This window comes from Drosophila bipectinata, chromosome 2R (genome assembly GCF_030179905.1).
Source record: "Drosophila bipectinata strain 14024-0381.07 chromosome 2R, DbipHiC1v2, whole genome shotgun sequence".
Taxonomy (NCBI): domain Eukaryota; kingdom Metazoa; phylum Arthropoda; class Insecta; order Diptera; family Drosophilidae; genus Drosophila; species Drosophila bipectinata.
This window is the reverse complement of record NC_091737.1, coordinates 12,332,971-12,360,409: the sequence shown is the minus strand read 5'-3', so window position 1 is coordinate 12,360,409 and position 27,439 is coordinate 12,332,971. Positions and strand designations below refer to the sequence as shown.

Here is a 27,439-nt window from a genome sequence, read left to right as displayed (position 1 = left end):
TGTGTCTCTTGTCTCCAAATGTAAATTACCTCGGGTCGGTGTTGCTATTTCAACTATTTTTTTGAAATAGTTGATTTTTTATCTATGCTGCTTTTTAAATAATATATTTTTCTTAATTCAAAATTTAAGAATTTATTGCTGACATTTATTTATTTATTCAAGTTTGCCTCTGGGGCTGTTTTATTTAATGAAAATTAAATATTCTTTAGGCGGTTTCGTTTTGTATTTTAACGTAGATATTTGTGACAGCACTGGTTGAATTATACGCGCTATCTACAAGATAGTTGTAGACAAAACTCTACAGTCAAATAAAATGTATATAAAAATGTAGAAACACATTTTTTAAAAATGAAACCTAAAAAAAGGGATTTCAAAATATTAAATTAATTTAAACTTTTATTTCAATAACAAAATAACCCTTAATAACTTTTAATGAGATTACTTGACAGTTTGAAACCCAATAGGGAACAATAAACACCTATTTCTGGCATCCTAAGTACATACCTTCTAGTTCCCATTAAAAAGTTGTAAAAAAAGAAATATATCTTTAATTCAGTAAATATTTATTTAAATATAATAATAAATATATTTATAATCATAGTACTAACACACAATTGAAATGCAAAGTAAGTATTTCAAACACAGATATTTGTCGGAACCCATACATATATGTTTTTAGATCTCAAGGTCCTGAAACTGCTAGCTAGTTTTAAATACTCTGTACAATTATGTACATGATTCTTGGATAAGAAAGGATAGTTATCTATATCCCTAACAAATTATGAAAATAATTTCTTTTTAAAACCAGCTCCATGAAGTAAAGATACAAATGTGTGATAAAACTATTATATTTATTTTCGATCAGCTAACTATATATGATGTATATTAAATGACCAGATCGCCTAAACATGGCCTGGCTTATTGGAACAGGATAATCAATACATGTATAGAAACACACATACATATACATATAAACACATACATACAAATATCAATTGACAGATTTGAATGCAAAATACAATTAAGACGGGTCACAGACCCTAATTCCAAGTGGGTTAGTCGATATTTGTTAAGATTATTGTCATTGTTTCGAAGAATACCCTGGAATAGATGTGGCTAACTAAGCACTACAAGTACGTCCTGATCAAAGGACGAAAGACTAAGTGACCAGTGCGAGGAACTGGGTATTTTTTTGGATAGGGCATAATCTTATTTTTTAATCTAATACCGTATTTCCTAAGGTTTTGTGCGAATAATTTAGGCGGATAGAGGGAGGCGAGATTCTACATGGCGGCAACGGCTGCTCCGGCTGCTCATCTTGCTGCTTATAGTCCTGGCTTGGTCTTGTCCTCTCTGCTGCTTCCGCTGCCGGCGCTAGCAGTACTGCCCGCATCCGAAGGCACCGGGCTGGAGCGGCCAGATCCTGCTGGCGTGCCCGATTCGACGGGCGTGGGAATGGGGCTGGTGGCCGGGCTGGTCTCCAGGTCGCTGGTGCTGACAATTTCCTGAAAAGCAAAGTTCGATTTGTGTTTTTCATCAGACGCACTTGGACTTGAATTCGTGGGATTGGTCTTGACAACTGGTCCTGACTCTTGATCACATTTTAAACTTGAACTGACCTCATCTGCTTGCGTCTTGGTGGTGACCGCCTCGGTCTTGCACTCCTCGCTGGCGACGTCCGCCTTCTCGGCCCAGGAGCGCAGGAACTCCACCACGTGGGTGTGGCCAAAGTTCTCGGCCTCGTCGACTGGCAGGTTGCCCCAACGATCCTTGGGATTATGCGGCACATGGCACTGCTCCAGCAGGAACTTGACGCACTCCAGATGCCCCTCGGATGCGGCAAGATGGAGGGCTGTGCGTCCGTCGTAGTCGGCCAGGGTGATGTCCATTCCCGAGAGGCGATGGCGCCTCAGGGCAGTCACATCTCCGCTTGCTGCCGAGAACAGAAGATTCACAATGGACAGGCCCTTGGTTTCGTAGCGGTGCTTGCGGGGATCCTTCTTGCTGGACAGATGCTTCAGGTTATCGTAGCGATGGAAGTTGAACATGTTGATCAGTTCCTCACAGAACTGCAATCCTCGCACAGTGTTGCCGAGATGATCCAGAGGCGGCGACCAGGCGAAGATGCCCATCACATTGGGGATGACCAGCATCATGCCGCCGCTGACACCTGACTTGGCCGGCAGACCCACCTTGAAGGCGAACTGACCGGAGTAGTCGTAGGTGCCGCAGGAGTGCATGATGGAGAGTACATCCCGTATGACTTCCGGGCGGAAGACCTTCTCCTCGGTGGTGGGGCAGATGCCACCGTTAGCCAAGCTGGCGGCTATCACCGACATGGCCTCGCAGTTGGTCTCCATGGAGCAGCACTGGAAGTAGTAGTCCATCACTTCCTTGAGGTTAGTGCGCTTGGGGAAGCACTTGTTCTCCCTCATATAGAAGCCCAGGGCATAGTTTCTGTCGGCAGCCTCGCGCTCCGACAGGAATACGGCATTGTTGAAGCCAATATACTCGCCACCGGAGAGGCGCTTGAACCAGGACATGGTATAGTCGAAGATCTCCGCCGAGGTCATGTCAGGTTTGACGAGAGCATTCATCAGGGAGCAAGTGAGTATGGCACCTGCATTGATCATCGGGTTGTGGGGTTTCTCTGAAAGAAGTATTTGAATTAGATGTGTGCCTAAAAGTCTGATAAATCCGATAATTGCAAACTTTTTGAACAAATACGATCGAAGGCAGCTCGTATGCGAAAATATTTGCTTTATCTTTTAAAGACTTTGAAAGTCTGGGTGTGTGTCAAGGTGGAAGCCTCCCTAAACTTACTATTTTGATCCAGGACCAGTTCATTAAAGTTCCTGCCACTTGGCTCCTGGCCAACATACGAGTGCACCACCTTGGGGCCCAGCTTCTCCAACGCAATGGCATAGGTCAGGGGCTTGCTGCAACTCTGGAGGGTAAAGGGCTCCTCCACATCACCAATGGAGTACCGCTGGCCATCCACTGTGCAGATGCTGACGCCCCAGAAGTCAGGACTGTATCGGGCCAGCTGTGGTATATAATCCGCCAATTTTCCCAAGGTATTGCTCTTGCACCGACAGTAGATCTCCTCAATGTCCTTGACGAAACTCGAAAAGTCGGGAATGATAAACTGCTGTCGGAAAGCCTTGGCTATAAGGACGATATTTGGAGCCACCACACTGTGGATTAAAAGAATGAAAGTTAATAATATGGAAGTAGATTGGGGAAAGTTCAGAACTTACGCCTTGAAAGTCTCCCGATTCAGATGCTGGGTTTCCGCAGAGGAACCCGTCTCGTAGTTGTTCAGTTTATGAACTTTCTTCAGATTATCCATCAGTTCTCGCACTCGAGGATCATTCCTACGAATGCCAGTGGTCTTCAGCCCGGCCAGGAACTTTCCCATCGATATGAGGCCCGTCTCCTCGCTGGCGAACATATCGAAAAGAACGTCCTCGGCATTCCGTTGCTCCTGTTCGCGATGGCTGTGAATTGTGAAAAATAGAATGAAAATAAAATACAATACAAAATAAAATACAGTCTTGAATGATTAGCGAAATACTAGTTGCAAAGCAAAAAAAAAGTACAAAATAACAGCTATTGGGTTTTAGGGCAGTTGCTAATTGAGCGGCAATCGCCCGTCGAATTTTAGCATGCGTGTGTGGAAAAGCAAAATATAATTCGCAGAAATTATACGGCTACAGGTGGATAGGTGGGAGGAACTGGTGGGGGATTTTAAAAGGGGTTTGTCTTTAGCCAACTGGCGCTGAACTCTCCTCCAAGTGCTAATTGGCTCACAGACACAACTAATGCAGTTCGGCAGCTGAAAAAACTGCAAAGATCCAGTTGGGACGTCTAAATATAGATCTTCCATCGTTTATGCTTGACTTGATTGATTTGATTATTTTGATTTTTTTATTCTGGTCTTCGGGTAAACTATTAATTTGGGAAATCGTTGCTAGCTGGGGAGACTTCAATCATTGCCAATTAAGTTGAATTCGGGACTCGATTAAGAGATACATTCGCAATTCTACACAAGGAGGAAATTCAGATTCGTTCGATTAGATTACTCACGGCCGCATCGAATAGTGGCGTCGCTGATTGCTAAAATAGTAATAAACAGGATTGATCAGACAACATATCGTTAGTCAGGTCAGATTTGCATATATTGGCCATAATAGAAAGGCCATAATAGCTGTGTGTAATAGGCGTCAATTGACGCAGTCTGTTCAGAGGCTAGGGAGGTGTGTCTGGCTGATTGTGGCACTGATAATTTTTGTGGCATGTGTTTGCAAACTATTTTTACAACCCACTACACTTAGAGAATGTCCCTGCCTCGGCTGGTCTTCTTCCGGTGACTATTTTTACCTGATAATCGCGGAAATCGTACGGACTATGGTGCCGCGACGATTCTGCAACGAGATGCCCTCGATGATCTCCTCGATCATGGCCGCCGTCTCAGTGGTCACCTGATCCTTGTCCTTTCTATAGTTCTCCTCCCGCTCTTTGGCATCTCGATCCTCGCTCTGGCGCTTCAGAGCATCCAGTATCTCATCCGTTTGCACCATGGTGGCGGCGTATAGTACGTGATATTACAAAAGGGCGTGTGGACTAGTCGGGGCTTTTCAATTCCGGATGAGATCAATCGCCTTGACTTGAACGCTGAACTGTTGCAAGTTTAATGGGCACAACTGTAAGCGCTCCGGCATTTTATACATTGGCGGAATGTGTGATTTTTTTTCGCCGAGCACTTAGACAGATACCGCAGATACAGATACAGATACGGATGACGGATGCGTGTGGAGGTGTTACGGCGGAGAGCAGGGCACCACTGAGAGCAAGCCACTCGATGTGCTAATTTCTAAATCATGTTATTGCCAATAAAATAAATTAATTAACTCCTTTTTCTCTATACACAAATACCCATACACCGCCACCTTTGTGGGCTTTATGGCATTATAATGGCACATTGTCTGCCCCGAACCGCTCCGATGTACGAGAGTTAGATAGTCCGTTGTGGAAACCGTGATAAGACCCCCGAAAAAAACGTCACGCGGAGCCACCCCCTTCTTTTTTTCGATTCCTCGCCGTAGATAAGGAGTCACTTGTGAGTCACATTTACCTGATATACTTCGTTATCACCTTGACGAACGTCTCCTTCTGGCTTTTGGTGCAAAGTCCGGCCACCATTTCGCCAATGATTCCGGCATCTATCAGATCCGCATCGTCCTGAATCCGCTGCTGGCCTTTTTCGGTGGCTGATGTCTCTTTTATGGGGATCTCTTGGGCTTTCTCCTCTTCCAATTTGGCGGCATTTTTCTTGACCAGTTCTATTAGTTCCTCGCCGGTCATGGACTTTAGGTCGTCCACTATTTTCTGCCGAATGCTATCCTTGAACTGAGCGGCCTCCTCGGCAGTGTAACCATCCAGGGGTAGTGGTGCCTTTTCGGTGGCATATTGCAGCAGGTTCCAGCTGCGATCTCCCATATCTGGTATTAGTTATCCTCCGGCTCTCTATGCAAACTTGTGGCCCGTCGCTGCCGAAATGAGCGCAACCGCCGATCGTCAAATGGTTTTATAGTTGCCAACATCAGACATCATATTGGACATACACTCATGAACACTCATAAACATATATACATACATATATTTGAGCGAAATTCGATTTTTATCTTCGTTTAATAAACGTATGTTAATTTATTTTTATTCGCTAGTGATTGCCGGCAATTAGCGCGTGTTTCGGCCCAGAGATACCGACCCTCCCATATGGATGGAACCCTTTTCATCTTTTGATTTATATTTTTGAAACAAAAGAGATCTCAAAATATTTACCCCAAAAAAGTGTCAACCAAAATATTTTTGCAAATCAGAGAACTTTTCTTTGCAACTTTGCAACCAACTGCGAGAGATTTGTTGCTAATTGTGAGGGTCAACCTGCTGATGTTTTTCGAAAACAATATTTTCCGAGCTATTCATAGTTCTGTAAACTGCAGTGGGATCTAAAAATGGATTAGTGGGCAGTGGGCTGCAGTAGTCGCCAAGTGGACCCAACTGATTTGAGCCACGTGGCGGAAGAGCTAGAGCAGCCGAGGCAGGTGCCAAATAAGTGGGCAAATATTTTGCAATTCTGGCAGTTAGTGACTGGATGCAAGTGACTTGGATTGTTTTTGGTGTGAAGTGGTGAAGTCTGGTGCAGGTGATAGTTGATACTTATTCCAGTTTAATACTTACAGTTTTGCATTCTCGTCATTGTGGCTCTTGGGTCCAGAGCTGGTATCATAGAAGGATAACTTGCGATTGGCAAAAACCAAATTCAATAGCGGGGGAGCGCGCAGTTTATTCTGAAATGTTAAAACAATGAATTAAAAACAATAACTTGGCTTGAGGAATTCCCCATAAAAGTCACGTCTTCCTGGTTATTCGTTTTAATCACGTACTAGCATATTCACAAGCTTTAGTCAATGTTTTCAGCACTCGAAACTAAATCCAAATAAAGACCAGTGCCATTAAGAAGTCCATTTTATAGCCAGTTTTGGAATTAATTGCTTCTTTCGAAACATTAAGGTTGCCCCTAAAACTCTGCAATGATTTTTTGTATAGCTTACGAGGATGGTTTTATGCCGCATATTGCTCGAATATTGGACTCTAACCAGAATTCTCAACCAATTCGACGTCGAATTCATTGAAAATTTAAATTTTAGTAAATTTAATTTAAAGATCTTAGCCTACTAGAAATAATCTATCTTGGCTAATGGAACTAGAAGACTAATTCGTTAATGTAACTTAATACTTCCTGACCTGCCTTGGATAAAAATGGCAGTCGCCATTATCATGTTACTGCAATGACATCATCGGAATGATAAGGGTAGGTTTACTTAATGAATTCTTTATAGAATTCTCTACATTTTTTAGTAGTTTGCTTTGATTAAATAAAAGTTTACACGTGCTTAACTATTATTTTCCTCTTAGTCTCCAAAAAATCGATCGATCTTCAAATATCGATCTCTGTTTTCTTTGTTAAGCTCTTTTCGCACTTGCTGCTTATTTGCATATTATTAAATAAAAAGTACATATAGGTATTTAACCGAAAGAAAGTCATGTGAGGGCGAGTATATCGCAGAATAACAACAACAAGAGCATTGTCAGGTGCGGGGAATAAAAATAAAAAGAATAAAATATTTGGTAAACAAGTTTTTTTTTTGTTCAATATACGTTCAAGGGGCCTGTCAACCATTAGCGCGTGGGATTTGGCACCTTTAAATAAAAATTTGAAAAGTTGACGAAAATCTGACGCAGATTTCGCACGGAAGTGCAGATATTCTCAAAAGAGAAAGGTGCTGAGAGAAATGAGAAAACTACTCGTATCTGAGAATTTTGTAAGAGATGTAATATCTAACAATGTATTTGAATATCTTATGAAATAGTCTAGACTTGTTTATTTACAAAAAAAAAATAGCATTATTTTCTTAGTTAGAAAACAGGTGGACTTTAATAGGCTAACTTATTGACGACTTGGCAGGAATATAATAAATCTTTACATCATTTTGTTTGAAATTAATTGTTGCTACTATAGGAGGCTCTAAAAGTTTTTGTAAATCCCTAGAATAAATTACTAGTTTGACATAATAATTAAGTGAAAACGGAAGCAACTGATTTAGAATTCGGAGGAAAATATTAAAGCCTTAAGTTTTGCTTAGTTGTGAGTGATAAGTTATCGAAGAAAGACGGTATATCTGATAGATTTAAAAAAAAATAAACAAATTTAATCAGAAACTTGATTGCGAAATTAATTTGCAAATCGGCTTCAATATCTTTTAGAACATTTAAGCGGTGAAAGAAGAAATTTTTGATAAATAATACAATTTATTCCGCTCTCTATTTTATTTACTCTCTTTCCCCCAATCTCACTTGGTAACCCATGCGAGTGGAGGGGGCTTGATTTGGTTTCTGTTGTTATGGCAGCTAAATTATTAATACATATTCGGGTATGCTAAATATTTATGAATGTGTGTCTACAGTTTGGACTCTTCCATGGCAACAAAAGAATTTGCTAAAAAAAAAATGTTTGTTTAACTTCTGCTATAGCCCCTAGGTTTTCCATATCTCTAAGCACGAGGTGTTCCATCTTTGGTTCCGATTTGTTGCCATGTTCACGTTTTCATAATTTATTTTCGGTTGACACTTTCCCGTGACTTTGACACTTCAAGAGCTAGTGAATCACATACATACACACGAAGAAATAATGGCACAGAAACCTCTATTTTATCAGGGAAACAAATGAAATCTTTTCAGTACTTCAGAGTTTATGGTATACCCAGTAGACATTCTAAATTATTCCAGTGCTATTTTTAGCTTATCAGCATTATATTTATTTTTTTTTAACAATTCTACAAGCTTTGTATGAATAATATTTTTCCACAAGGGATCAAAGATTAAAGTAACTAAACTATCTTGATTCTTTGAAAGCAATATATTATTGGAATTATTTTGGATTCTACCAAATAGATTAAGAAGAAAGACTCGTAAATTTTGACAGCAATAAGGAAGTAAGTAATATTTGAAAGATTTTGATTATTTTCCAAAGTGTATGGGAGCTTTATGACCCACGATTGGGTCTGATGATAGATTCAAAGCAGATTGCCCCTTCCGATCTTCAGTCTTCCAATCAGTATCTTTCAATGACCCGGCGTGTGTCTCGCCAAAGTCTGGTATTTGGACATTTTTATTAACTTGTTGACTTGTTGACAACACAACCCAATTCTGGGAGTTCCACACTTGTCACATGAGATTTTCGGGGGATTAGTGATGACTCTGTCGCTTGATTTGCACCTGATTAGCACCTACAACTACCGAAAAAATTGTTCATGATAATTTCACAATTAATTTTGGTCGGTAGTCGCCGCCCGCAATCCCAGATCCGATAAGATAACCAAAACCGATTATAAGTTTTATCTATTCCCCTGGGATGGCAGGATGGCAGTGGGCGTGTTATCTGTCATGGGCCGGGGGCCAGGAGATTGCGTCAGTCACGCTGGGCCTGGCTTTTATCTAATTAAACTAATGCGCTCCGGCGTTTTCATTAAAATTTCCTTTTTAGCAATGTCAGCCTGAATGAATGGTTACGTTTGGGTTTCAAAGGTAGGCGAAATCGCCCCGTCCAGACCCCAGACACCGTCATATCTTTTTCTTGTTTAATTTCCGAAAAATATCTATTTTTGGGACGTCTGCAAATTGTTTGTTTTTTACGCAAGCATTTGCGCATCTGAGCGGATAATGGGCTCCGTTCCACATGATACGTGAAAAAATCAATAGTCCGGGAGGAATATTGTGGCCAAAAAAAATATTCGTTTAGTCAGCTGTTCTTTTTTGGGGGTTCAGCCATCAACCCCCTGGCCCAAAACGCTTTAAACTCACCTCGCTGGCAATTTTCTGCTGCAGCTGTTTGCCCGTGTGTCCGTACTTGGCGCGCTTCAAGAGATTGGGTTCCTGGTCCAGAGCCAACAACGTCGGATCCTCGGCCAGCTCGGCGGCGGAGGCCTTCGAGCGACAGGCCAACAGTACCTGTCCGTGTCCCGTCAGAAGGCGCAGGTTACGACCGGCTAGCGTGGGAACACCTTTAAGCATTATCACAATCACAGATTTGTCTAATTGGCTGCCCTAATGACGATGTCTTTGATTCACTGAATCACGGATTCCTAACCGGGATGATAAGGGTACTTGCTGCTTGGATAGTTTCTTCTATTTTTCGTTCACGTTGCGTATCCGCTCTGGTGTCTGCACATGCGTTCTTTTTCGCCGCTCGCTGTTGAATGGTGGCCCAAACGCCAGAAACCCCATAATCAGCTCGGCACTCCGGCAGCGGCAGCAGAGGCGAAGCAGCGACGCTTACTTCTTCGGGTTTTTTTTATTTAATTTTTTAGCTGCTTAGTGAGTAAGCATAAATGGCAGCTCCTTCTTTCGCACTCTCTTTCTGGGAAAGGGGAGACTGTTGAGTAATCGCTAGAGTGCTCCAAGGTGTGGGTGAGAGCTCCCAGGTCCCTCTCTCTTGCCTCTCTGTGTAGGCTGTGACGTTGCTGGGGGCCTGTCTAACCAAGTGACGTCACTATTAATAGCCAGAGCTACACTGAGAATAATAATCTTCAATAGAATATTTTAAAGAAAATAATATTTATGAAATTTTCCAAATCTTACAAACTTTATTACAAAATTCATCAAAAAACCAAAAGAAAGAAAATCCATTTCATTCGCAATGAGGCATCGCATTGAAGAGGCAGGACATCACATGGAGATAGTCCTCTTCCACCAGCTGGACCTGCGACTGCTCACAAAAACCGCGATCCGTCGGCGGGGGAAAGAGCTGAAGATCAATGGCGGCCAGTTCATCTTCCAGGAAGGATTCCCCCATTTGGGTCGAAGGATATAAACGTTTTCGGCTTTCGGGGCTACCTCTAGCGCCAGCATTTGGTGTCGTCGATATGGGACTCAGATCATGGCTCATGTCGAATCGGTTGGGCGGCGGAGTGCGCAGCTGCTGTTGTAGATGCTGGCGGCGAACCACATTGACACGAAGCTCATTGGTAGTACTGCTGGCTCGACGCACAACATCCGAGGTGCGGGACGAGCTGGGCATTCCATAACTTTTGGCCGGATCCGAAAATTTGAGCTTAAAAATGCCTTGTTTACGTCGCTGGTAGGGGTTTTTGTTGTCTCGGTTGTCGACCAGTACCTTGCGGCGCACAAACTCGTGGTAGAGACACAGCTCGTTGCTTATCTCCCGGCGTACGATTTGCTTCCAGCGCGGCTCCAACACCGGCGAACGGATCACGCAGATGCCTTGCGACGCCACTAGCATGAGCAAGTGCTCCAGTGCCAGCTGACACAATTGGCCGTCCATGTTCGACAGCAGCTCACTGGCTGGACAAGACACCGAGGAAATCGAGCTGATGGATAGAGATTTGGAAAACGTACGATCGCTATTATTGCCAAGGGTACCATCCGCTTCATCGTTCCCAGTGGTATCACCGCCTTGCTCGACAGTGGGTAGGGTATTTATAGGCACCTCACTAAAGCCATGGTTTTGCTACGAATATTCGAAATTAAGTAAAGAATTACTTCTTAAATTAAACATCTTACCATATTTAACGACTTTACGTAAATGTTAATCATGTTGAGCACCATTCCAAATGTAAGACACACATTGTCTTCACTCATTTTTGGAGCCCCAAACTTGACATCCAGTATGGGGTTCCATTTGTGGGGATGGTAGACATTGTTGCACAACAAATCCATTAAATCTGGACTGAATTTCAAAAAGGTCTTTGTGCAATATATTATAATTTCCGTAATGCTAGAAGAAAAATAATTCAAAGTCTAAGAAACCAAAGAATCCAAAACCTATAAACTATAACTCACTCATTGCAAGCCGTGATTAGTTCATCGTCGATGGAGATGTCCTCGACTCTTCGGAGAATCTCCAACTGCGAACGCCGACCTACCAGGAGGCATTTAAGGTTCCTTTTCTGATGGAACAGGGAAGATATATGGCAGAGCAGACTTTGAAGTGATCGCTGAAAACATAAATAGTTTGAGTTATGAACTAAAATTTGTGAAACACAAACACCCACCATTATAGTTTGCAAAGATTTGTCGTCATATTGCTGCCACTCCTTGTGGTCCTCGGCGAGACAAGCCACAAAGGTAACAACTGCCTTGATCAACTGCATGGCAGCTGGCTCAAGAGACTTTTTGCTCAGTTGCAGGGCATCCACCAAATAATCCTCATGGATTCCCACAAACTGGAGGGTTGGGTTCAGGAAACACTTCTTATGCTTTTCGTAGATGATGGTGATGAACTCGATGCCACGGGCGTAAATGGGCCACCACATCTCCACTGTCCAGTGCTGGGCCTCCGATGCGGGTGGCTTGCTGAAGTCAAGCTGGGATTTCAAGAGTTCCCTGGGTGGCTTTAAATGCAGCCACATATACTCGCCGATATCGCAGTGCAGGAACTCCACAGAGCAGTTGCTTTTGGCGAAAACGATGAGCACATCCAACAGCTGGACACTGAGGAGCTGCTTGCTGACCAGCGGCAAGGTATGAGAGATGCAGCGAAGAATTCGTGGAAACAGGCGAACGGATACAAAGGGCAGATCCCAGTTTCCAGGACCATCATTGTGAAATATTGTGGCCACCGCCTTGAGGAGGTTCAGACACAACAGCAATGAATTCCTGGAGTTTTTGTTGTCCGAATCTTGGGAGTTGTTGAGGGAAATTGGCTGCTCCAATGCGACGGAGTTCTCCATGTGTTGCAGTTCGCTGCAAATGATGCTCAGCACCGAGTTCAGGAAGCGCATGGCGATGGACGTGTCCCGAATGAGCAAGCTCGTGTAGAGATGCGCACACTTCGTAACGATGGCGAGGCAGGCCTCCTTGGCCCTAACATGCAAGTCCTCGTAGCAGGAGCAGATACGGCTCATGAGCTGCAGCAACAGCTCCATCAGTTCTTGCTCCTCTTCGGCACTGTTGGTGTATGAGTGCTTGAACTGGAGCAGCAGGAAAACATAGAGCTCCGCTAGCATGATGAAGGGACGCATGTCTTCCAGATAGAAAGAGCGATCCACCAGCACCTTTAGACACTTTTGAGCCATTAACTTGAATTGCGACTCGGGAATGGTCATGAACTTGGGCTGTTTCTTCAGCATGATCACAATGAGGTCTTTAAACGCTTGCAGGCAACATATCCAGTCGGGGAGTTCATCGGAAGAACTGGGGACTGGGGTCACTGCAGGCACCTTTGGCATATCGAACACGTAGTTTAGCCAAGGCTCGAAGTGCTTGGGTTGGAACAACTTGGTCATGACTTCCAGCAAGGGTGCATTCTTGCCATTTCCCGTATACACTTCTATGGATATGATGTTTAAAAGCTGCGTGTAGATCCTTACATTGGGCTGCAGCTCGCTGAAGAGCGGGGCGCAGAGTTTCTGCCAGAAGTTCTTATCCTTCAGCAGATCCTCCACCAGCATTTGCAGGTTATGCTTCCACAACGAGTGAAAGATGTTCATTATTTTCCCGGGCAAGGCTTGTTGAATGGTACGAGGCTCCACTTCCAGGGCGTCGAGGAACTCCTTCATGTATGTCACGATGCTTTCTCCTATGTTGGGGGCATAGTCCTTGCCGAAAAAGGATCGGGACCGATTATTCTGGGCATAGTTGACCTTGAAGAAGGCCTCGGTTACACCTGGCTGTTTGGCAATGCAGGCATCTACCAGCTCCAGGATAGCTAGCTTGATGGAATCGCTCTCTAGCTCGTCGGGGAGCTTTTGCATGAATGTTAGCCGAATCTGGTCCGCCTCCATGTCCAAGCAGGCCAGCAGGGACATGTTAAACTCCAGGGCGATACGCTTTAGCAGGCGGCAGGATAAGATTGGAAGCCACCTGTCGAAAATGTTGTTCATGTAGCTGCAAACTGTGGGAATTATCCTCAGAGTATCTCTCTGCTTAGGCTGGGTGTATATCAGGGCCTCCAGGGGAGACAGCGAGTCGGTCTGTCCATAAACCTTGTCCTTCAGACGAAGCAACTGCATTAGAATACGCATAGAGAGTCGAACCAGCATCGTAAGACCATGGGGTTGCTGCTGCATCCAATTGCTTTCCAGTTCCATGGAATATTGGACATAGGCATTGCCCACTCCAACAAATCTGAATAAAAAAGAATATATGTCAGTGATAGAAGTTAAATAGTGAGGTAGCTCTTACTTCAAGAGGATTAGACCATTCTCCAGATTCAGCAGCGAATAAACACACATCTTCAGGAGCAGATCACGCTGTTCACACTTTGTTTCTTCGCCGTTTCCAACCAAATCAAGGATGTCGCAGATAAAGCTCAAGACTTCAAAGAAGATCTTATTTTTCTTCACCTGCGACCTAAAGTGCCAGGAGTGCAGATGCGGAAAAACGTCCCTCAGAAGGAACAACAATCCTGGTATCTCCACCTGTATTAACTGATTCTTCTTTAGCTTGGTGTAGGTGCGCAGAAATCCTAGGTACGCGATTAAGAAATCGTATCGCTCGTTCTTCTTTTCGACATTATCGATGACAGAGCCAAGGAAGCGCGACTCAAAGCCCACGCCACTTGCGGCGGCGTAACGCTTGAAATCATAATCGTTTCTATAATTGACAGTCGGCAGAATGTCCAGGTTGCTGACTCGCGCAAAGATCTCCTGGTCCACCAACGGTAGCAACGCTGTGCAGACATTTAAGCAGGTGGAAAGCAGACGAACTGGTGGATACGGCACACACTTGAACTTGTGCAACAGATCCACGCACATCTCTGTGGGATGCACCATCTCAACGCTAATCTCTGACACGGCTTGGCTGCGCTTCACGACACCCTCCAAAAAGTTCAGCCCAGACTCTACGCGATGAATGCGTTCAGATGACTCAAAGTCCCCATGCAAATGGCCGGTCTCCCTCAGAAGGCAGTTTATTTCATGATGCAGGGCATCAAAAAAGTTCACCTGAGTGCGGAAGTGCATGAAGCAACCATTTGGGTGCTGAACGGCTGTGCAACTGGTGCCCGCTGGAATGGTAAAGTCGATTCGAGGAAAGGGAGAAACACTGGCCGTTAACTCAAACTCATCCGTGTCTATTTCCCTAAGCTTGTGCACACTTTCATCGTAAAGAATGGCCAAAATGGGCAGAGATTCCAGCTGTCTTTTGATCTGTAAGTGGATTTCATCAATAGACTATAAATTAAGTATATTATACTTTATACTCACGTAGTTTCCCTGACCAGCTTTGGTCAAAGAGTTGGCCAGTTTGGCAAGATTTGTAAACTCAAGCGGAAACTGTTCCAACAAAGTTTTGTACAGGGATCGTGGTCCATAATCTATCAAAGAGTAATTTCCATATTAGCTGATCTTTCATATGTATAATGGAAGACAAACCTTCATTACTACAGAATTCCTTTGCCAGCTGTGGCCAGGCCACGAGCTCACAGAGTAGCTCATAGATTCCCTCATAACGTCCACAACTTCCATCGCCATCGAACAAGTCGCACATGTATCCTAGATGGTTGTATATGGTCTTTCGGGCAATCCGAGAAATTATTGAATCATCTGCATAAATGGAGTGGGAGGCAATCTGATGAAGTTGTACGAAGCATTTCAGATCTGCAGCCTTTTTCCCTAACTGGCGGCAACGAAGCAAACTGGAGGCATCATCTGCATCATTGGTGCCACGCAGGCGGAGCAGCATCCAAACTAGCAGCAGGGGTCCATGTTCTGGGCGATGATGCAAGCCAGAGATCTCCCCGTTAAGATCTTCGACCAATTTCTCAATGAGATCGACGTGGTCCTGAGGGTTTTCAAAGTCAAAACACTTCATGAGGAGGACGAGCTCGGAATAAGCCAGACCACGAATAAGCTCAGAATGGTAGGACTGGTTTTCGTCCAAGTAGCTCTGCATCCGGCCGAAGGAGTGCTGCTTGCAGGCGGAAAATATTCTCTTGATTTGGGCCAGTTCCATGGGCAGATGCTCTGCCAGCAGAAGCAGGATTTGCAGAACTTCGTTGATCTCACGGGCGTTTCTCTCTGACCAAGAAACGAGTCGTTCCGTCGAATGGAAGCACTCGCCCACCATGAGCTTCCTAGGCGGCGTTTCGCCGATGAGGCTCTCCAGCTGCTCGAGGTACGAGTCACGCAGACGCGTCAGTGTTATTTTCTCCACCACCTTTCGGTACTCCTGGTGGTATGGATGGTTCGCCACGCGGTGGAACACGATCATGTTCTTTATGATCTTCAGGACTATCATGCGTTCTAGCGAGTAATAGTGTCGAATGTCCTCGTGCAGCTTGGCCATGTTAGTTTCCGTGGAGATCAGCTGGGTCAGCAGGCTGGCCGATCCACGGTACTCCTGCGTCAAGTAGTAGCATAGAATTTCCCAGCACTGGGCCGACTCCAGATCCAGCAACTCCTGGAGGCCCTCGGTGAAGGGCAGCAGCTTTTCCTGTTTCTTTTCCTTGAGCAGGGCACTCAGCTGGACGTTTGAGGCGCTCTTGGGCTTGAACTGGAGCACTCCAGCTTGGAGTTCTGACACCACCTCCATTAGCTGCTCCAAAACAATTTCTTGCGGAGTCTCATAGTGAATGCCGGATACGATTTGCCAGAGGCGCTTCCAGTCGGTGCTGGGGAGAGAGTTATAAATGAAACTATGATTGGGATGTGGTTCCTGCAACTTACATCACACACTTTTCCACCGCAGGCATGGTCTTTGTTCTCTTAACAGCTAAAATACAGAAATTTAAGATTGTTTATTACAAACAATTCACGCGCGAATCCGGTATGGCTCCGGTCAGCTGTAATGGGAGATCCACAGTTTTACAGCGCCACCTGTGGGGCTAACTAAAATTTATCGATAAATTTCGATAGTGATAACACTTTTTTAGGGTTGGTAAGCGTTGAAATACGCGCCAAGCAGATAATTTAAAATTCTTCTGGTCTTTCCTTTATCAGGTCTTTTGCAGGCTCAAATCATTTAATTAAATAGTTTATATTTTTATTTGGTAATTGTTTATTTGGTAATTCGCTTTTTGGTAAATGTCTCACAACAACTATTTTACGACTAGGGTAATGTATGCGATTTTCTGAAGACAAGCCTCCGATTTGTCCTATTATAAAGTTATATATGGGTATTTGTAGTTCATGTCTTTTTTAACTCAGTTCTTTTTGCGCAACTTTGGTGCTCAGTTGTTGGTTTGTTTGGTTTCTTCGTTTGAATCCCTTCTCACACATCCGTTGCTGAAAGTAATTCCAGTTGAAGCTCAACTAAAGGATAACAAGCTGCAGATACATAGATACACAGATTCTTGGGTGCGATTGGGGATGGGGTCGTTACAGAGATTAGATACATATATGTAGTTATTAGTAATTGGTAGAATCAGCAATATCGGTGAGGCATTCGAACTCTGAAACTCAGGAACTCAACTAGTATTTGATCGCTACTAAAACACGACTAACTTATGGGACAACCAACTAATTTTTGCAAACATTCAAACGCTTAAGCATCCTAGGCCTCCTCGCAGTCCTCGTCCTCCTCACGCTGAACAAACAGAACATGGTTTCGGGCCTCTAGGATGGACCACACAACCAGGGGCGTACATCCCAGCACCATGCAGGAGCCCATGCAGTAGAAGCAGATCTCGTAGTCGCCAGAGAGGTCCCTCATAAGTCCCGCCAGCGGTGGCACCGAAATGGCACCGATACTCTGGAACATCCTCACCAGACCGTAGCTGGAGCTGATCCTGTCCGTTCCGAAGACGTCCGCCAGGAGCACGGGCATCAACACGTACCAGCTGCCCAGGCATAATCCATAGACGGCAGCTGACATTCCCACCAGAATCAGCGTCTTGGCGAAGGGTATGGTAAGGACGGCCAATCCGGCTCCCAAAATGCTGTATTTTGAAGAAATGTTTGAGAATATGTTACTTATTTTTAGCTTGAACTACCCACCATAGAGTATAGGTCTTTTTTCGATCAAACAGCTGCAGGTCGGACAGCCAACCTAAGCCAAGGCGACCACAAAGGTCTAGGACAGCACTGATGGCAACCAGATAACCAGCCTCGCTTTTGTTGTATCCTGGAGGATCAGAGTAATAGTTTCTATCAAAATATCCTTAAAAGATAAGACCCAAAACCCACCTATGGAGATGACGTGTGCGGGCAGATAGTACAACATGTAGGGACATCCCACAGACATCAGGGTCACCGACAGGCACATCAGGATAAAGCTTGGCTCCTGCAGTAAGCTGATGTCGAGGTACATCTCGATTCGCTCGCAACAGGTACGCGGTCCCTGCTCCTCGTCGTCGTCCTCGTCATCCTCTCCGGCTGTTCCATGGCAGTCGCCGTCGATGGACTCTACCAACTGGGGGTCCAGGATACAGTTTTCCGCCTCTTCCCGGGGCTGTGGCTTTAGATCGCTGAGATTGCTCACCGGCGTGGGTATCTCCATGCTCTTGCTCAGCCCACGACTCACGACACTCGGCGGCGAAAGTGGCTTTTCCAGGTGGGCCTGGATCTTGGAGATGACCTCGTCATTGGCGAAGACGTTGCGCCGACGACGACTGCCGCGATTCGAGTCCGTGCCGGAGTGCTTGCGGTAGACCCAGGTGCTGTCGGTGCTCAGATCCTCCACGGAGTGCAACAGGCCAGAGCTGCGAACCTTTTTCATAGGTTTGATGAAAGTGGTCTCGCCAATGATGTCCTTGACCTCGTCGTCACTCTCCTGGGCTGATTTGTCCTGAGCTATAATGGATGATGTTAGTTTCTATTCAGAATTCTCCTGAAGAATCTCCTACCTGGCTGCTTGCTGGCATAGTAATTGAGATGATTCTTGGACTCCTCCAGGAACAGATGCTCTATGAACTTGTCACTTATCTCATGTCCCGCGCCGACTTCGTAGGTGTCCAGATAGGTGGAGGTGGTCAGAATACCAGTGGTGCTTGGATTAATGTCCTCTGTCATGGTCTTTGTCGTCTCCTCCTGCCCCTGGTCTTGTTCCTGGTCCGTGTATGCACTTATGGGGCGGTAGAGAGTGGCCGAGACACAGACGTGCAACATGCAACCACCCAGGATGAGAAGTGTTCCATGGAAACCGCAGCTCTCAGCTAGATGTTTGATCAGAACTGGCAGGATGAAGCTGCCGGCCGCAGTTCCGGATACACAAATGCCATTGGCCAGGGCTCGATGTTTGTCAAAGTACTGAGACACAATGACTATGCCCGGAGTGGTGGAGAGGCCTCCGCCGATTCCTAAAGGGATTCAAAAGCTGTAGTTAAGTTTGAACTTTCAAAGGTCACTCCCTCACCTGTCAGGATGCCAAAGGTGAAGAGTAAGTGCAGCAGACTGGTCGCAAAGTAGCTAAGAATCATTCCCATGGCACAGAAGATTCCGCCCACGAAGACCACGGCCCGGCAGGAGAATTTCTGGCACAGGGCACTCGACAAGGGAGCCAGGACCAAGCAAAGGGCCGATAGAATTGCAGGAATCCAGGAGGCTACCGTGGCTGTGGAGCTGGGAAACGTTTCCATAATCTCTACGTACAATACGCCATAGGACTTGACCAGACCGGCCACCCAGAATTGCACGGAAAAGGCTCCAAAGACGATGACCCAGCCGTAACCACCATCAGGAGGCTCCACATTTCCGCCTCCACTTTCCGTGGTCGTTGTGGAAGAGTCGCGATCCTTGGCCAGCTGCTTGCTGCGTTTCTGGGCAGGCACACGATCCCGATCCCGCTCTCGCTCCTTGGCCCGGCGGATGCACCTGCTCCGCGCCGTATTCAAACCGGTTGCCGAACCGGTACCGGAGCCAGATTTCCGACTACTGCGCAGTTCGTGCGACTTGGCGATCAGTGGACGCGCCGTGATGCTGGACACGGTCAGCAGGTTTTCGTTGTCGTCCTCCTCAAGTTCGGAGATTTGGTGCTCCAGCAAACTGGCGTGCAGGGTCCTCGGACAGCAGGGCGCATCCAGGGTAAGAGTGGCGGGACGTCGGAGCGGCGATGGGGTGGGGGAGCAGCAGCGGGATCGAGAGGGCGAGGGCAGGCACAGCGACTCCATTTGCTTGACGTCCAGCTCGGCGAGCGGCAGGTTGACGTGGCAGGGCATGTTTGTGGAGGGCATCGGCGCCGGCGGAGCCGAGACCACCGAGAAGAGGGATCCACATTCCATACCCACTCCTCCTCCACTGCCAACGCCGACACCAGCGCTTCCAGCCACGCCCTCCCCTCCGCCGGAGCCGGGCGCTGGGTTTGTGTCGAGAAGGAACCCTCCCGACTGGTACTGGACTCCACCAGTTGGGTCAGGTTCACTCGCGCAGTAAACTGATCCCCGGGAACCCTGTAATTAAAAAATTATTAAGTTTTTAGATAACTTGAAACCTTAGATATTTTAACTTAAGACCTATATCCTTTTTTTTCTAGAATATTCCTTTAAAAAAGGATCCCCTATCATGGCATAACAAACGTTGTTTATTTGCCTTCCTGCCAAAACCACCTCCCCAATTGAAAAACTTTGATTGCCAAAGTATCTCTCATTAACCATCATTATCCGGTCTTTTTGGCCAATTTACATGCATAACAAATGCCAGCCGCCTTCCTTTTGGCCATTAAAAAGTAAGTTAATTTGTCGTAAGACCGATGTTGTTGACAAATAGCCGGAGGGGGAGGCGGGCCAAGGAAGCAACAATTTAGTTTAATTTGCCTTGCAAATCGAATGGGAGAGCCGCACGCAAACTCCAGAAACTCCAGCGGCCGACGATGTCGCTGCAGCGCCCTAATGTATGCAATACGTTTCGTTTAATAGAGTTAACATCCCACGATTCTGAAACTTTTCAGTTGGCCCGATTGGCCGGGATTGTATGACCCGACTTGGCTAAACTATAATAGACATGGACTTTGTTAAATCGATGCAGAGCTGCAGGTGCATGCTGTGTGCCCCGGTCGGTTGCTGGTTGGCATGACGTCTGGGAATTTTCCATTTTCATTTGTCTGCGGGATATCCGTTTCCTCCCGCAACAAAATGTTTTTCTTTTCTTGTTGTTTTTTTTTTTCCCAAAGAATTCAGGGTCAAGTGCAAGGTGGGGGTGGCCTACAATGTGGTTGCTCTTTAGGGTTTGTTGCCGGAAATTGGTGGTGGGGTTTTTGATTGAAAAACTATTGGGTGTGGGAGTATTTTCCTAAGCTCAAGGCTGATGCAATGCCAACTGATACCGCTAAGTGAGTCCTTCAGAGATAGTGTCTCTTTTCAAAACAAACTACTAAGTTATACTAGGAATGCTTCTACTAAGTAATTAGTTAGGGTTAATCCTTGCTTATCCTGCCCTACCCAACTGGGTTTTCCATTTTTCGTATCAACTCATTTCCTAATAGCTTTTTAATATTTTTTTCTTGCTACTTTATATTTACTCGGGCGTATACGTAATATGATACACATCAAGTATGCGACGCGTGAGCCCATCTACAGCAAGATTAGCCCACACAGTATTTGCAGAGACCCCACTACATACTCCCCAATCACCTCATTGGGAAAAAAATGGTTGTCATGGCGTGAGTTCTGGGAACGTGACGCTAATGGATCGCCTGCTGTATTGATGGCGGAAAATAACCATAATGGCAAATATGAAACAATAGGCATGCAACATTCGAATGCACACCGCTGTGAAAAAAAGCTGACATGGCTAATGAGAACTGGCCAATAACTTTTGGCATTTGGCATTTGGAATTGGCTATCAAACACTAGACACTAATCACTCCCCCAATCGAAATGAGTCACAGCATCAATATACCATGACCTTGTCGAATGTCAGAGCCTAAGCTGGCATCCTTTTTATTATATCCTTGGGGGCCGGGACCGCCTCTGCCTGTCATCTGGGATCCGGCTTAAATTGTCAGGAAGTGTGCGCACAGCAAAGTCTGGGGGGCTGGTGATTTTCAATCGCGTTTGTTTTCAATTTCCCCCTCAGTATTTTCAAGGCCTCGCTTGCCTCGTCGACTTAATGAAACGTAAAGCCTTCCCCCTGGCCAAGTTAGTTGGTGGCTCGTGTGTGTAAGGCCAGGATGGGTCGGTCAGGTGGTGAACGATAAGCGGTCAAGGTGAGAGGTCCACCCCTCATCAGAGGTGTAGTCCCCTTGGGGGTGGCGGCCTAGGCCACGCAACTTGTTGAGCCGCTTTTGGTTATTGAGAGTCTAAAATGGCCATATAGTTTATGGCCAATAAATTTTGAGGTTTAAAATAAATAATATATAAAAATAGCTTTAAAGAATAATAAGTACCAATGGGTAGGAATTGTTTACATATTCAATATCTCAACTATGAAACAAATCCTATTTATAAAGAGGATTATTGTGTGGTTCCCTGGGACAAGTGAACCTGCATCCATGGCCAAGCATTGTTTACTTCCGTGTCACCTTTGATGATGATTATGATGGATGCGCTTACGAAAGCCATGCCAGCCATATGTGACGTTGACCCATTGTCGTATCAGTGGCAGTATTTACCTAGTCGTAACTAGAGTCCTAGTTGGCACGGCGCATGCTCACCATAGCACGCCTGCCCCAAACTACCTCAATAAGTTTGCCATTGGCCCACTCCCCTGACCCGCACCGATTCCCAGAGCGTTTCTTGACCTTCCCGTTGTGGTTGAAAGGCAAAGAAGCAGGTGGATGCAATGGCCACTGCATCGTTACTCACCTGTAAATGCCAGTCACGCTGTAGGGACGACATTGGCGTCCTTTACTAAACGTGAAACGTCTCTGATGTTTCTCTTGTTGCTCGCGCTGTTGTTGTTGTTGCTTGGGGCGTTGTTGTTGTGCACCCAAATGCATTGGGTTGCCTCTGAATTGGGTCCTGAAAATCCTGATAAACTGATGAACGCGGGCCCTCACCGGCTGGCCCAGTTTTCCCTCGGATATATCGTCGGATCTCCTCCAGCTGCTACGATTACCACCGCCTTCGCCTCTCCTTTGGCACTGAATCCTTGTACGGGTTATTTTGGGGGATGCTGCTGGGGATTTCCGGTGCTAACTTTTATGGCTTTTTTTGGCGAGAGAAATCCTTGCTGTTATGGCACCATGATTGCCTCAGATGTTCTGATAACACGCAACGCTGGGCTTTTATTTTGTTTCTGCAGCAGCTGTTTCCTGATTTTGATTCAGTTTCCTTGTCCCTGTCCCTGTCCCTGTCACTGTTTCCGTTTCCGTATCCTTTTCCGCACAACAGCACACAAGCGCACTCCTCCCACTCTCAGTCGGTGTGTGTGTGTGTGTGTGTATGTCCAACGAATATGCAGTTTTTGGAACAAATCGATACGAGCCTTGTTACAGCTGCAATATTTTTTAATTACTTGGCCGACTCTCGCGATATGAATTTATGAATCAGACTGGTTTGAAGCACTCGATATTGCGCCTTTATTTTATCCTTTGACTGGATAACACGGTCTTCGAGTGAGAAAACCCTTGCAAAATCCTTTTCTTGTGAGTGATTTCTGCCTTCTACTTTTGTCTGAATTCGTCTGTTCGGCTCTTGCCGATGTCCATGTCCTTTTATCGAGGATAACCCAACTCGGCTGTGGTGATTGAGGTGAAGGTGAATTATCCTTCGTGTCGCCAGAGAAAAACATCCAGCGAAGTAGGTTCTCTCTCTGGCATGTCCTTTAGCTTTTTTGTTTTGCTAGGCATTTTCGGCCGCTTGTTGCCTACTAAAGGACCTCCCCACACACACACACACACACACAATCTAATTCAATATCCACACAGCTGATGAAACAGCATGGAAGTATACCCTTTGAGTTTAAAAAAAAGACGTTACCTTTGATTTTTTAAGCTTTATTATTCAGTTTGCTGAAAATTTCGACAATGGGTTTTTGAAAAACTACACATCTGCGACCAATTTTATGACAAGGCCATCGTAGATCTGTCAGGCCTACTTCTTGTCTCTGTTCTGGCAATGTGCAGAGCCAGACCTAGAAAAATGAAGCTTACAGTCACGGCTGCGAAAACTGCAATCGCCAGATTATGGATAATGAAGTCAAAGACCATGGTATACACGGCAATGGCCATCAGAAGCATGCACATAAAGGGCATCATCAGCCATCGGATTCTCTGCGATTTAAAGATAAATTATTGCTCCAAGAATCTCGAGCATATTAGCCTGCCTACCTTCAAAATACCAACGAGGAAAAAGAAAGCTGTAACAGCATACGCGGCGGATCCTGTGGCCCAGACGATTTGAACTGCATTCGAAACGCCGTTTAATTTTGACAGAAACAGGTAAGTAGCGAGCACTCCCGATCCCATTGAGAAAATGGCTATAGATGTGCCCACTGGTCTTGGCCAGAGCGGTCTACGCAGAGTGTCGTTCCCATCTGACATAATTTTAAATTCAAACTGACGGCGCTCAAAAAAAGTGCTGCCTATCTAAAAATACCACAGAGCTGCCACATCTTTGAGCACCCATGTTGTTCAAATTCTTGTTGCCAAATATTCCGATCACGGTTGCAAACATTTTTTCGCGTTTGTGTTACGCTCAAAAGCTTAATTTAATTGATATTTTCGTGTTTTTTTTTCGAATTTGTTTCGGTGAAAGAAAAGTCAATTCTAACGTTTTTCAACTCTGGCTTCTAAAAATTAACATGATATGTTAACTAACAGGGTTGTATGTTAGCCATGTTAACCAACAGATTGTCATCTAAATACAAATAAATATTAATAAATTAACAATTTATTAAACCAAACCTTTTTTCGATTCCATAGATGGCGCCGAGATGGACCCGGTAGTGTTCTTCGTGGTACTGACGTCGATATATGGTGTCCTGTATTTCTTCGATCGCTTTTTCAAGGTGCGTTGTTCTTATTCTTCATTGTCTCCACTAAACCAATCTCATGGATCCTCTAGAGCTGCATGCACTATCCTTACGATGCCTTTCTGAAGAACACTGGTCTAACCGTCAATTTCCTGACCATCCACTGGCACACGACGGCCTTCAATAGAACGCTCCTGCGATGGGGATCCGCCGGGAACAGCTGCAGTCGGAAGATGAAGCTCGTCAGCTTCAATGTGGGCGTACTGCTCACCTTCGCGCTGCTGCCCATCGGGCTTATTCTGTTGATCGTGACCATTTTCAGCAGCGGCGAGGCGGAGACCGGTGCTGCCGCCGGTGGAGTACCGGTCCAGCTGGAGATCCTGTTGCCGGGTGTGAATCTACCTCTGGAGGAGTTTGGCTACTACATAACCGCTCTAGTGCTTTGTCTGGTGGTCCATGAGATGGGTCATGCCGTGGCTGCTGTGCTGGAGGATGTTCCCGTCACGGGCTTTGGGATAAAGGTAATCCCAGTCCATGGTTCTAAATGGAAAAGAAGCTTACTTCCCTTTCCTATTTTTTTAGTTTTTCTTCTGCCTGCCTTTGGCCTACACGGAGCTGTCTCACGACCACCTAAATGGCCTTCGCTGGATTCGTAAGCTGCGCGTTTTGTGTGCCGGCATCTGGCACAACTTTGTCTTTGGTGGCGTGTGCTACCTACTTATCTCGACGGTTGGCATTACTATGTCCCCCTTATACTCTTACAACGAACACGTAGTGGTTACCGAACTGACACGAAAGTCCCCGCTACGTGGGGAGCGTGGTCTCCAAGTCGACAACCAGGTCACCCAGATCAACGGTTGCCCAGTGACCAGCGAGGAGAGTTGGCAATCCTGCCTACTAAGCTCCGTGAAACAGAAACCCGGCTACTGCGTGAGTGCGGACTTTGTCCAGCTGAACGATGAAAGCAGCGCCATTTCGCATCACGCCATCGATGGCCAACTGCAGTGCTGTGACGAGCTGAACCCCAACGTGAGCTGCTTTGAGGTGGTGGAGGATGCGAACGGTGATGTGCCTGTGGAGTTGCCCCAGCATGTGTGCCTAAATGTGCGTCGCACTCTCGAGGAGGTCACGGAACACTGTTCTTCAGGGGTCTGCTCCGAGGGCTTCTGCCTGCGCCCCTTGATGCGCAATATTACTGCCATAATGACGTTCAAGCGCACAAATGCCCGGCGGGAAAAGCTCCCTCCCGTCATCTACGTGGGCCATCCGTGGGATGTGATCCGTACAGTGGGCGTGTCTGCCTTTGTACCCCGCCACTCGTTTCTAAAGGCCGCCTGGCCTGATGCTTGGCTGTTGCTCCTCAAATACAATGTGGTCTTTAGCATCGGTTTGGCTCTGGTGAACGCCATTCCGTGCTTCGGATTCGATGGGGCCCACATCACCAGCACCGTGATACACAGCTTCCTGATGGGTCGGGTGGATCAGTACGCCAAGCGCGACCTCATCTCGGTGATCATCACCAGCGTGGGATCGCTACTTTTTGCGTTAGCTATGCTGAAGGTGGCTTGGCTCAGCTTTCTCCGGCCACTGCTTTAGGAAATGTTTAACGGAATCTAGGAGTCCAACTCCGCTTAAGATGCTAGACTGCTATTTCACTTTCACAACAAAGAAACACACTGGCCAGCGAATGTAGCACCTCAAAGATTCGATAGCTTTTGTCATAGTCGTTAGTCCTAACTTTTATTTATTTTCAAAAGGCTGTCGAGCTCAAAAATAAAATCAAATTAAGCTAATGACTATGTTTTTACTTTTCCTGGCTCATACCGCTCAAGTGAAGGCTGGTTCTCAGCTCTGTGAGGCTGCGCCTTCCGTGCTGGAGGAGCATCTTAATGGCAACCTCGTCGCTCTGGTTGCGGTTTGTCTCAAAGTCATGCCGTGCCCAGGCTCGCAGCTCTGATTGGCTGTTTTTATCAGGAACCTGGCGTATCGTTCTGAAGATGTCTCTGTAGAGTTTGAGGACTTCCTGGCGCAGCATAAACTAGAACCCCATGGGTTATATGAGTTTCTTAATATAATTAATGCCATTATTGTCGTACCTGCTTTAAACTGAGGGCCGCTTTAGGTAACTTTGACATTTCAGCTCTTTCCTAATCTATTTTTCTTATTTTAGAAAGTTGACATATATTTTTTTGTTTATTTTTTAAAGTTTTCCGGCCATTATCAATAATATTTATGCTGAAGTGAAAACCAAAACAAAAACAGCTGTTTACACAGATGTGTGGCTGGGTTGCCATTGAACTCAAAGAAAATGGTTGCCTCCGCCATTTGTAATTGCAACGCCATTTTGCCACAAGGAACCATATTAAATAAAATTTAGCTTTAAAATTAAATTAAAATAAAATAATATTTAAAAAAAGAAAAGATTTTTCTTTATCTTTTATTATATTTTAGCAATGAGTCCCTTATCTAAAAATCGATAACCGATAAGAAACCAGAACGGTTACTTTTTAAATTTATTTATTATAAAATTGTTAAAATTTGTACGAATTTAAGTATACTAAATGGTAATTTATGTATATTTTGCTTTAGCCAAGCATGATTATGTAAGCAAATTCTTTGATTGAAAAAGATATAGAATCTCCCACGGTTATACGATACATTTTAAAATAGAAACCATCCAAATATATGACATTTTATATAATGTGTGAAACACAAAACAAAAATCTAAAACCTACAAAAATTAGGAAGTATTAAAAATTAAAATAAAATTAAAAAAAAAGATATCTTCCATTTGACCCCGACGTGATTTGAACACGCAACCTTCCGATCTGGAGTCGGACGCGCTACCGTTGCGCCACGGAGTCCCTTGAAATGTTGCCAGCCCCGAACCCAACTAGAACTATTAGCCAGTCTATGATTCAGGTTCTATTTTTATCATCTTCGAACGACAAACACATTCTTTATATATATATTCATTAACTAGGATGAAAAGATAAGCGCATTTGAAATCAGTTTTCGTTATCTTTCGAGAGGCATAAATGTGAGAATTTAAATTGAAACACTTT

At 45.2% G+C, this 27,439-nt stretch overlaps 6 protein-coding genes and 1 non-coding gene across 19 annotated transcripts; 1 reads left to right on the top strand and 6 right to left on the bottom strand.

The window, feature by feature from the left end:
* Nucleotides 1-832: 832 nt before the first annotated feature.
* Nucleotides 833-9,832, bottom strand: GLS (glutaminase). 12 transcript variants are annotated; one of them, XM_017250785.3, is made up of 7 exons: nt 9,430-9,831; nt 6,247-6,356; nt 4,090-4,119; nt 3,261-3,500; nt 2,824-3,197; nt 1,620-2,650; nt 833-1,505 (listed from the first exon to the last, which is right to left on the bottom strand). In XM_017250785.3, the coding sequence occupies exons 1-7, from the start codon at nt 9,637-9,639 to the stop codon at nt 1,326-1,328; spliced, it is 2,175 nt and encodes a 724-aa protein (XP_017106274.1). In that variant the 5' UTR covers nt 9,640-9,831; the 3' UTR covers nt 833-1,325. The 12 variants fall into 12 exon arrangements, with proteins under 12 accessions (XP_017106274.1, XP_070134608.1, XP_017106275.1 ...); XM_070278507.1 differs by having other exon boundaries at nt 833-2,650; nt 9,430-9,832; XM_017250786.3 differs by lacking the exon at nt 4,090-4,119.
* A 361-nt stretch (nt 9,833-10,193) lies between these two features.
* Nucleotides 10,194-16,388, bottom strand: Nup188 (nuclear pore complex protein Nup188). The gene is made up of 8 exons (XM_017250842.3): nt 16,254-16,388; nt 14,961-16,198; nt 14,793-14,902; nt 13,771-14,735; nt 11,640-13,713; nt 11,428-11,582; nt 11,149-11,362; nt 10,194-11,095 (listed from the first exon to the last, which is right to left on the bottom strand). The coding sequence occupies exons 1-8, from the start codon at nt 16,277-16,279 to the stop codon at nt 10,256-10,258; spliced, it is 5,622 nt and encodes a 1,873-aa protein (XP_017106331.2). The 5' UTR covers nt 16,280-16,388; the 3' UTR covers nt 10,194-10,255.
* Nucleotides 16,389-16,597: 209 nt separating this feature from the next.
* Sln (monocarboxylic acid transporter silnoon) lies at nt 16,598-22,921 on the bottom strand. Of its 2 annotated transcripts, none has more exons than XM_017250894.3 (6): nt 22,265-22,921; nt 18,880-19,912; nt 18,371-18,823; nt 17,712-18,317; nt 17,523-17,649; nt 16,598-17,464 (listed from the first exon to the last, which is right to left on the bottom strand). In XM_017250894.3, exons 1-6 carry the CDS (start codon nt 22,295-22,297, stop codon nt 17,080-17,082), a joined length of 2,637 nt encoding a protein of 878 aa, XP_017106383.2. In that variant the 5' UTR covers nt 22,298-22,921; the 3' UTR covers nt 16,598-17,079. The 2 variants fall into 2 exon arrangements, with proteins under 2 accessions (XP_017106383.2, XP_070134378.1); XM_070278277.1 differs by lacking the exon at nt 22,265-22,921 and adding an exon at nt 20,114-20,162.
* A 462-nt stretch (nt 22,922-23,383) lies between these two features.
* On the bottom strand, nt 23,384-24,161 carry LOC108131524 (uncharacterized). The gene is made up of 2 exons (XM_017250423.3): nt 23,731-24,161; nt 23,384-23,673 (listed from the first exon to the last, which is right to left on the bottom strand). The coding sequence occupies exons 1-2, from the start codon at nt 23,941-23,943 to the stop codon at nt 23,464-23,466; spliced, it is 423 nt and encodes a 140-aa protein (XP_017105912.2). The 5' UTR covers nt 23,944-24,161; the 3' UTR covers nt 23,384-23,463.
* Nucleotides 24,162-24,235: 74 nt separating this feature from the next.
* Nucleotides 24,236-26,167, top strand: S2P (membrane-bound transcription factor site-2 protease). The gene is made up of 3 exons (XM_017250694.3): nt 24,236-24,410; nt 24,467-24,895; nt 24,957-26,167. Exons 1-3 carry the CDS (start codon nt 24,336-24,338, stop codon nt 25,968-25,970), a joined length of 1,518 nt encoding a protein of 505 aa, XP_017106183.2. The 5' UTR covers nt 24,236-24,335; the 3' UTR covers nt 25,971-26,167.
* Nucleotides 26,088-26,647, bottom strand: LOC108131683 (LYR motif-containing protein 2). The gene is made up of 2 exons (XM_017250697.3): nt 26,471-26,647; nt 26,088-26,412 (listed from the first exon to the last, which is right to left on the bottom strand). Exons 1-2 carry the CDS (start codon nt 26,507-26,509, stop codon nt 26,179-26,181), a joined length of 273 nt encoding a protein of 90 aa, XP_017106186.1. The 5' UTR covers nt 26,510-26,647; the 3' UTR covers nt 26,088-26,178.
* A 519-nt stretch (nt 26,648-27,166) lies between these two features.
* Nucleotides 27,167-27,238, bottom strand: TRNAW-CCA (transfer RNA tryptophan (anticodon CCA)). The gene has a single exon. It is a non-coding gene; the product is annotated as a tRNA-Trp (tRNA).
* Between the last annotated feature and the right edge of the window lie 201 nt (nt 27,239-27,439).